Consider the following 10,000-nt stretch of genomic DNA (forward strand, 5'->3'; position numbering starts at 1 on the left):
ATGACAGGGCCTTTAAATGAATATGCGAATGTCATGAGCGAACATTAATGATAAAATGGAAGTCACATTTAATCTAGTCAGTGGTGTTCCACTGTTACTATAGACCAGTGGTGTGAAATCCCGCTGAGTTTAATATGAAAGAGTATTTTTATGACTATAAATACCAACATTTTGGCTACTCTTTCACCAGAACACGACATAAGGGTAAGGTAGACACTGCCACCTGGCGAACCTTATGTGTACTCACCAATTTGCACAAAAAATGCACAAGAGATCAGACATTCATTACAAGAAATGCATACCGAACTATGAACATATCTTTGAACATCTGTTCAACTTTATTACGGTATCTGACTGTGTATGGTGTTTCTAAGATACCTAGGATTTCTTGCCGAACTCAGGGACTAGTCGGTCCACCCCTGATAGCTTGACATTTTTTAGTGCGCGCCATCTAGGCTTGTTTCTGTGAGCGCGCGTGATATGCGAAAGTTTTCAGGTTTAACTTCAGAATGACCTAGCAGTGCACGTTTGAGCCTCTGCGCGCTCCCTGACTGGGGAGGTCCGTGCCATCTCCGCATGCCACCGGGAATAGGTGCTTTGTTTCGGTAGGCAAACCACAGGAAAAAGGACAAAATGTATCGGTGAGTTTATTAAACTTTCCAAATTGATATTGCATTTCGGTTTTAGCCGAGATAGCTGATACAAATTTTAACAAAAATGGTTGTGGTTGAAATAAGGAATGATGTTACAATTTAGTGTTCAAGCTATCAGACTTGACTAATAAACATACAACTATAATACATAACCTAGGCTACTATGTCGATTCGCAGGTAAGCATCTTTTGCTGAAACCATAGGCTTGTTTCTAAAAGGGTCACATCTTTTTTTTTTCTTAATAGTTAAGGCAAAACGATTGTTTTTTTAATCACCAGTAAGTGCCTATGCCTTCTATCAAAAAAATAAATAGTTTTTTTTTAATGTGGTACATGTTTTACCCCCTTATAGTTTGTATTAATACATTCTGAAGCCACAGAGTGCACACGAACATTTAACTCTTGCAGCCTGCTCAACAATAGTGTAGCCCTCCAAGTGGAAGTCAATTTATCATTCGTTGTCTGACCATATATGGAGTTAGTGTTTTCCTTGTTGATTCAAAAGTCTATCTACTTTAAATAAACAAGGCCTACAGAGATCTGTTAGGATTATGTGACTTGCCATGTTTTTCTCCAGCAAAGGAAACTGCAGTTTTGCGAGGTTAGAATTCTGGCCTATGTCATGGAATAATTAGGCGATTGGTAACCCATAGACTATTTATATAACCGTATCCTGTCACAACAATCTGATTCGGTTAATGCTTCATTAAAAAGCTTCATTTTTGTCCTGCGACGAATTGCACTGGAAACACAAAAGTTCACGACATTGAGCGCGCAGGGAGAAAGCACTGTATGACACGACCAGTGCACCTCGCAAATTAATCCGATTAGTGATTTACAGCATTCTCAAACAGCATTTTAGATAATCATCCAGATGAAAATACCACATTTTGAAATTCTTTAACTCTGTGTAACGCTGTGCACTGAAAGGACACTGCCAACTGTTATCATATTCTTGTCTTCTCTTTGACATTTTCTTTCATTTCTAAGACATTTCCTCATTTAATTCATCACAGTCATTGGTGTTGGAAAATTATCCTGTAGTTGTATTATGTGAAAGTTAAACAATCCCCCCAAATGAGGTATGCACACATCTGTGTCCACAACACAGGTAGGCTAATGCAATCGTCCCTTCCTCCATTTAGCTCTTGTTTCTGGACTCCAAGCCTCAAAGGGTGGCAAAGCTAAGATGTAAAAGGGTAAGGAGGATCATCTCATTATGAAGTATTTACTCTTGGCTACCAGATTCAACCCACGGGATCTTTCAAGTCTACAGAATGAATTATTGCTGGGATCCATTTTTTAAGTGTGTTAGTGTGCTGTGGAAAACCTACCAGGTTTCGTTGTGATGAGGGCAAATACGTCTATACACACACACACACACACACACACACACACACACACACCTCTTTGTCATTATTCATTATGAGTGTCACTGTATTAATCATGGCTAGGTAATGTTTAACAGACACCCAATACAAACACTGAGTGACCCAGGAGTAATGAAAGAGGGAGGGCGGCATTTAGTCGATTCACACATTCTGGATACCCACGATCCACATCCAAAGCTCATTTTGTGTGTGTGTGTGTGTGTGTGTGTGTGTGTGTGTGTGTGTGTGTGTGTGTGTGTGTGTGTGTGTGTGTGTGTAGGATGAAAGAGGGCAGAGGGAACTGGTATTTTTCCTGTGCTGCCTTTTGTCAACAAGAACAAGTTGAAGTTCAAGATAAATTTGAAAATTGTTTAAATAATAAGTCATGCAAGGTTCAATGCTCCACTCCCCACATGGTCAACAGGATACATAAAAAATGTCCACATAAAAAAAGAGAGAAGGAAGTATTTGAAATATGCCACCATGTGTAATCAAGAGAGAGGCTGTTAATTCACAGGCTTAGGGGAAGTCTTAGCAGAGGGAAATGAAATGCATTGAGTTTTGTTCTGTGTACTCAGAAGGTGAAGGTGTGAGCTTGATAGATTTAGAAATCACTGGCCTCTTCAAGCCTGCCCAATTCCTTTCCTCCCACACTCTTGTTTACTCTGCATCAAGTATGTAGATAAATAGGTCATTCCAGGACACTCAAGTTCGATAATGATCAAGGGCATCAGGTTTTTTGTTTGTTTTTTCTCAAGCCCTTGCATTTGCTAGTGCTTAAGGGAATGGGTTAGCATCATTACTGGACCAAACTGCCTGATAGCCAGAGATCACGGGCAAGGCTTATGTTTGCAAACTAGCTTCCTGAGGACTTAAGAACATGGATGTGTGACTCATAACATAGCCTTTCTAATGAGGAGACACAGCACTCAAAAATTCCAATATGGCCGCCGAGTGGAGGGACTTGCCTAAAAGGACTTTGCTCATAATCTTTGTCACTGCCCCTTTCTCCAGATGAACGCTCACACTGCCTGGCTGACTCCAGATCCCCAACCAAGCCACTAATTAGAGGTTCAAAGGTCAGTTACCACGGGGACCTCGGGTGTTGGCATGGAGACGGTGGTGATTGTGGCCATCGGGGTGCTGGCGACCATATTCCTGGCGTCGTTTGTGGCGCTGGTGGTGGTCTGCCGCCATCGCTACTGTCACCCACCGGGCCTCCTGCACCACTTTGATTCCAAGTGAGTACACAGTCACAGAGAGAGAGAGAAATAGAGAGAGGGGGGGGGGGGTGTTCACCATGTTTTAATACCAAACATCTTCAAAATGCTGTGTATAAAAATGCCCTAAAACTCTAAGCAGATTGAGGTTCCATTGATCAGATTTTAAGTCTGATGTAAAATGTTGGAAGGTATATATATATATTGAGCCTATAACATTTCACCTGAATATGTGGTATGTAAGATGATATGTCCACCTACCTCCAGGCCCACGGTTGACTTGATCGGGGCGATGGAGACTCAGAGCGAGCCATCTGAGCTGGAGCTGGATGACGTGGTCATCACCAACCCCCACATTGAGGCCATCTTGGAGAACGAGGACTGGATTGAGGATGCCTCGTATGTTTTTGCCCCGACACTCTCACTCATGTCCAGCCCTCCTCACCCCCCCATCAGCACAAAATAACCATTAGAGGGAGTTACACATTATTTCTTACTGTTTCTCTGTACAAGCCAATAAGGAAAAATTGTGTACCTGACAAGTTTTGGCTACCTTGCCTCTGTAGCCTTCATCAGAGGTGTCACGTGACGTGGAGTTACACATTACTTTTACCATTGCTATTAATTTAGTTTGTGTTTTCTCTCCAACTGACCTCTTCTTTTTGCCCTGTCTGCCAGCGGTCTGGTGTCCCACTGCATTTCTATTTTGAAGGTAAGAGTGATAGCAGAAACGTTTCTTGTTATATTAGAACACTGGAGACCAAAACAAATGGATTAACCAATAACATGTGGGCTTTGTTCAGATATGTCACACTCTGACTGAGAAGCTGGTTGCTATGACAATGGGCTCTGGGGCAAAGGTCAAGGCTCCAGCCAGCCTTAGTGACATCATCACTGTGGCCAAACGCATCAGCCCCAGGTATGCTTAAGGCTAAATTAAGTCACACATTTCAACTAACCAAGAACATAAAGGGTTCAGAAATATGTTTTTTTTATTATTTTTTAAATTATCTGCATATCAAGGGAAAGCCTGGCAGGACGGAACATACATGTACTCAACCAACAATAGTCCTGTATATAGAGTGCCTTCACAGGACTACATTACCCATCTTTTTTGTGTCTGCGTAGGGTGGATGATGTGGTACGTTCCATGTACCCTCCTCTGGACCCAATTCTCTTGGATGCCAGGTAATGGATACTTTATGCTCCAACAAGAACAGTATCTAAACATTAAAAAGTATACACATACATACAAACACATACAAACATCCACAACATGTGCATGAAATATAGTTCTTTTTGTCATTTAGAATTTGTAATAGGATGTATTTCTGATTTAGTTTTTAGTATATTTGTGTTTTAATTATGTCCTATCAGGGCCACTGCCCTCCTGCTGTCCGTGAGTCATCTGGTGCTGGTTACCCGAAACGCTTGTCACATGTCGGGCAGCATGGATTGGATTGACCAATCGTTGCATGCCGCAGAGGATCACATGGTTGTACTGAGAGAGGCGGCGTTAGCGTCCGAACCCGAGAGGAGGTTACCGGAGAGAGAGCAAGCCATCTGAGTTCACACACACATTCACACGCATATGCACACACACACACAAAACCCAAATTGTTGACTACTCTCACACACATGAAAAACACACGTGAAACAACACACACCTGTATATACACGTTACACTCTCACACAGGCCTATTTTCACAGTAGCCATCCCCATAGCTTATTTACAGTTAGCTGTAAGAAGAGTGGAACACCCCCCCCCCCCCCCACCTTTATTTCTGTAGTTTTCTCATGCCGTTTTCTCCTTATCTTTATTTCTGTATTTATTTCTGTAGTTTTATCATGCCATTTTCTCCTTATCTTTATTTCTGTAGTTTTCTCATGCCATTTTCTCCTTATCTTTATTTCTGTAGTTTTCTCATGCCATTCTCTTCTTATCTTTATTTTTTCTCAGCCTGTTACCACCATTATGTCTTACACCAGATCTCTCATATCAGAACTCTTTTCTGTCCAGTTTGCTGGAACACATCATTTGTCTTGACATTTCTCGACAGTCCTGGAGCCACAGAAATGTCTTTTGAGTCAGTGAAGATTACATAGGAAAGGTTGAGGGGCCTAATTCAAATGAAGTCTTAAAGCTGAAAAAGTTCAACATGTTAAAAACTTAATCACAAAGTACACTCTAAGATATTTAGTTGAACAGATCAGAATTATGGCAGTTATTTTGTGCATTTTAATCTGGTCCCTACAGAATTCTTTTACTTTTAAAATTGTGCTCTGTATTTTGTCAACAGATAATATTTTGTTATAATTGTGTGATTATTGATAAAAACTTAATGTTATGATTTTATAACACATGTTTACATAGACATTATCTATATAAACAAGGAAATGCTGTAATTTTCACATACACACACACACACACACACACCTTTTTCCAACAGTAATAGGCGGTCAGGGCTGTGCTGTGGAGCGCAGCATCACATGAGGGCTTAAAGCTCCTGCTAATCTCATCGGTGAAAACTCATGGCCACTTAGCCACTCCTGTCCACCTCACAACAGCACACAGTCACCTCCTGCAGCTCCCTACATCAACCAACATTTGCATAGTCTCACCCACTCAGCACCACCTAACACCCCAGAAGAGTACACTTGCCAGTTTTATCTGAGAAAACTCTTAACCACCACCCCCCACCACGAGAGAAACTCCCTCACACACACACACACACACACACACACACATATAACCTACACAGTAAAACTCACTGCACTCTTAAAACTAATGTGTTGTCCCTACCTGGACACAGAGTTGAGACAAGTTGGGACAAGTTGTGTTGTTTTCAACACATATTGCGTAACAAATATAAAAAGGAAACAACATAAACTGTGTTGTCCCTATCTGGACACAGAGGTGTGTTAAAAACAACACAAGTTGTGTTGTTTTCAACAGATTCGTTTTTTAAGAGTGTAGATATGAAGACAGTTCACTCCCTCACCCCCCACAGAACATTTTGTCATAAATGTAGTCCTGGATTCAGCTTTCATTAACAGCACAGCTGTTTCAGTAGAAGCGTATATAGGCTCTAAAAGAGTGATTGAGGAAAACAGCATAGACAGGGACTTCACTTTCCTTACTGTATTTATTAGACTGATCTTCCTTGCTTGGTTTTTATATGCATTCTCCTTCTCTCATAAAATATCTACAGAGATTGTGACTGACTCTTACATTGTTTTTCTGTTCTCTCTCTCTCTCTCTCTCTCTCTCTCTTCCATCTCTTTGATCTGATTTGTACAGGTAAATTAAAATTTCATAGGAAAAAAAAAACACAATGCTGCGATGTTACATCATTCAGTTTGTCGTCCATGTTGTTTCATTAACTTAAAACACATTTGATGAAATCTACTAAGTTCAGTATTAAAACCACACATCATTCTCATGACACCTCCTCTGCTCTGGCCAGAGGTGAAGAAAGCCCACGTTGGGCAGGGGGGTTGGGCATGCAGTACAGTGCATGGAGCTGCCCCTTGTGCTTGCACCGAATGTGTACTATACACTACAAGGAAATCAAATTCAAAAAAGAACATTTGGCCAATCCCTGTGAGTAGGGTTTAAGGCTCTATAATGACCAATTTCATAGGACACACACACGCACGCGCGCGCGCACACACACACACACACACACACACACACACACGCACACACACCCACGCACACACACACACACACATACACACACACACACACACACACACACACACACACACACACACACACACCCACGCACACATACCCACGCACACACACACACACACATACACACACACACACACACACACACACACACACACACACACACACACACACACACACACACCCACGCACACATACCCACGCACAAGCACACACTTTTAAACAGGCAACTAGAGGGGGAAACACTGTACATGTGTGTGTGCAAAGAGGGGCCACTTAACAAGAATACTTTTTTTTTTCTTCACAAAAATAGAAAATACAAAAAGTTTTCTTTTTAAAAGATAGCTTTTTGCTGACAGAAAATAAAATCTACACTATATGTTATATAAAAAACAGTGTGCTGAAAGGTGAATATCAACACAGTCCTTTAGTTTTCTTCAGGTTGATCTGCTGCTCTGGAAGTGCTTGCATACTCATCCCACCTCATGCCCAAAGCCATCTAAAATATGATTGGATAAAAAGAAAACAGAAATGTGTTTATTACATGTAATGACAGTATGACCAAGTTAACACATTTATTCACAATGCCTGTGGCCAACGCTGTAAAAAAAGGTCTCTGGATGACCAGGTAATCCGTGCCAGTTCTTTTTCAATGCATAAACCCAGATTATGCTGAGCAACAATACTGGCAACAAAAACATATTCATAGCACGTTCAGCCACTGTTACTGACGTCACATTGGTACTACATGTCAGTGTATTTGATGCATTAAAAGTAGAATTAGTGGCGCTGGAGAGAGACTCTTTAGTGCTGCATGAATGTGTGGGTACATACTAATTCTGATTTGCTGCAACAAACATTATTTGTTTTCAGTTTACAGCCCCAGGGTATTTTTCAGCGTGGCAACAGATTGGACCGCTAGTGGATTGCACAGAGATCTAGTCGAATGTGACAAAATGTGTATTGACCTATAGCCTAGATTCCCCTGGGTAATAATTGGGAGAACCTGCAGTCTCTGTGAGCTGAAGGGACTGTAGGTTGTACCAATCAGGGCCACTGGCCCACTGGGCTCTCCCTGTGAGGAACTTGCCTGCAGGTCGTGGTCAGATAGGTAGGCCTCAAGGTGCAGTGCGTCCACCCCGTCCGGTAGTGGCCGTGCTGAGGGCGTCCAGGACATCCTGCACCAGGGTCAGCTTCTTACGCGGAGCTTCTCCCTGCCAGCACAAAGCAGAAAGAGGTTGAATACCAGGTGACACACCCTGTCTCTCTCTTTGAGTGTGTGTGTATGTGTGATTGAGTGAGTGAGCTATTGAGTGTGTGTGTTTGTGTGTGTGTGAGAGAGAGACAGAGTGTGTTGTGTTCCTCTAGCTCATCTATCTAGAAACTACCAACACCAACGCATTGGCTAGAGTAAATGAAAACGAAGCCGAAGAGTAAAACGAAGACGTGAGCTACTGTAGGGTTAGACCGTCGTAAAGACAGGTCAGTTTGACCTTACTGATGATGCGTTGTTGCAATAGTAATCCTGCTCAGTACGGATGGAACCCCAAACTAACCCAGAGACAATACATTAAGTATAAGTATACAGTAGTATATATACTCTTTTGATCCCGTGATGGAAATTTGGTCTCTGCATTTATCCCAATCCGTGTACACACAGTGAGATGAAGCACACACTAACCCGGAGCAGTGCTACAGCGGCGCTCGGGGAGCAGTGAGGGGTTAGGTGCCTTGCTCAAGGGCACTTCAGCCGTGGATGTGGGCATAGGAGAGCAGTGCTCAACCACTTCCCCCGCCCACATTCTTCCTACTGGGTCGGGGATCGAACCGGCAACCCTTCGGTTACAAGCCCGAAGCCCTAACCAGTAGGCCACAGCGGCCCCACTTCACATCAACTCCTATCAGATAGATCGATCGATAGATAGATAGATAGATAGATAGATAGATAGATAGATAGATAGATAGATAGATAGATAGATAGATACTTTATTGATCCCCAAGGGGAAATTCAATTCACATGATCCACATGAGCTATGTGTGGGTAATGACTGGGACCTGGCACTGACACATGAAGGAGTGGTGTTGGCTGTGGGGTGTGTGTGCTGGAGATGGGAGGCGGTGGAGAGTGGAGGGGGCTAAGGCCTGACCTGGGGTGGTGTCCTGGGGCACCACTCGGGGAAGACGTTAGTGAAGGTGAGCGGCTCAGCACCGTCCTCTATCAGATAGGCCACCGGGGGGCGCCGTGGGTTACGTTCTGGAGCACAGAAGCATACATGCACATTATTTACACGCTCATACCATAGACAGTAAAAGATATGGACAAGAGTCATCACATAGACGTCAGTCGAGACGGGTGAAGCAAAATTTCAACCGTTTCCTATTGGTCGACTAGGCTTTCTGTGCAGGCTCAGGGGACGTATATGTAACGTAGGCACATAGTCTGACTCGTGTAACTCTTGTGATAGCTCTTATTCAGAGAATACGGTTATTTTGCTCCTATGCCACACTTTAACCCGCTCTGGTCTCATGCTCATTACTGTGCGTATATTACGTCACGTTAGCATTGATTTCGGAAAAAAGATTATTACTCAGCCGGTAAGTCAGTTACGAGGTTATGACACCAATCACACAATGTTGTATTACTCCGAAAATAGAAAAAGTTCATATAAAGGCTTAAAACGCTTCAGCTGTAACGTTATTTGATGTCAAAGTGGCACCAAATTGAATGGAGTTCAATGGAATGGCTAGGTGGAACTGGTCTACTATTTAGCCTCAGATCCGCCATAGTGTCTACGCTCTCCAAATGTTCGCCTGCCCCCTTGGGTCATACACCACACATACACACACACACACACACACACACACACACACACTGCACTGACCTCTGCAGTACTGGAGGGTGGTCTCCATGGCGCACTTCTTCTCTTTGTCCCAGTGGGGGCGCTGGCGGTCAGCTGGTTCACTGCTCTGCCACAGGTACACCTCCAGACAGTTGTCCAGCAGGAAGAGAGCTGGACACACAGAGGGAAGAGGGGAGGAAGACCTGCACTCACACGTTTCT

General features: G+C 43.0%; 2 protein-coding genes across 3 annotated transcripts in view; one reads left to right on the forward strand and one right to left on the reverse strand.

Moving 5' to 3' along the window:
• Window positions 1-526: 526 nt before the first annotated feature.
• Window positions 527-6,573, forward strand: tmem98 (transmembrane protein 98). Of its 2 annotated transcripts, XM_042086446.1 has the most exons (8): window positions 533-641; window positions 1,798-1,851; window positions 3,037-3,263; window positions 3,510-3,641; window positions 3,921-3,954; window positions 4,046-4,161; window positions 4,371-4,430; window positions 4,620-6,573. In XM_042086446.1, the coding sequence occupies exons 3-8, from the start codon at window positions 3,133-3,135 to the stop codon at window positions 4,807-4,809; spliced, it is 663 nt and encodes a 220-aa protein (XP_041942380.1). In that variant the 5' UTR covers window positions 533-641; window positions 1,798-1,851; window positions 3,037-3,132; the 3' UTR covers window positions 4,810-6,573. The 2 variants fall into 2 exon arrangements, with proteins under 2 accessions (XP_041942381.1, XP_041942380.1); XM_042086447.1 differs by lacking the exon at window positions 1,798-1,851 and having other exon boundaries at window positions 527-641.
• A 484-nt stretch (window positions 6,574-7,057) lies between these two features.
• The window catches only part of svilc (supervillin c), a 22,429-nt gene continuing 19,486 nt past the window's right edge, over window positions 7,058-10,000 (reverse strand). The window contains exons 26-29 of the mRNA XM_042086364.1: window positions 9,822-9,950; window positions 9,087-9,193; window positions 8,030-8,153; window positions 7,058-7,438 (exon numbers count right to left, since the gene is read on the reverse strand). Of these exons, the coding sequence (XP_041942298.1) occupies window positions 8,058-8,153; window positions 9,087-9,193; window positions 9,822-9,950 (332 nt within the window). The 3' untranslated portion in view covers window positions 7,058-7,438; window positions 8,030-8,057. The remainder of the gene's footprint in view (window positions 7,439-8,029; window positions 8,154-9,086; window positions 9,194-9,821; window positions 9,951-10,000) is intronic.

This window comes from Alosa sapidissima, chromosome 3, assembly GCF_018492685.1.
Source record: "Alosa sapidissima isolate fAloSap1 chromosome 3, fAloSap1.pri, whole genome shotgun sequence".
NCBI classification, from domain to species: domain Eukaryota; kingdom Metazoa; phylum Chordata; class Actinopteri; order Clupeiformes; family Clupeidae; genus Alosa; species Alosa sapidissima.

Excerpts from the sequence above, each read along its gene's own strand:
- tmem98 (XM_042086447.1), top strand. The coding sequence starts at position 3,133 with ATGGAGACGGTGGTGATTGTGGCCATCGGGGTGCTGGCGACCATATTC. Across the intron at positions 3,264-3,509 it reads CTGCACCACTTTGATTCCAA|GCCCACGGTTGACTTGATCG; the intron begins GTGAGTACACAG and ends ACCTACCTCCAG. Across the intron at positions 4,162-4,370 it reads GCCAAACGCATCAGCCCCAG|GGTGGATGATGTGGTACGTT; the intron begins GTATGCTTAAGG and ends GTGTCTGCGTAG.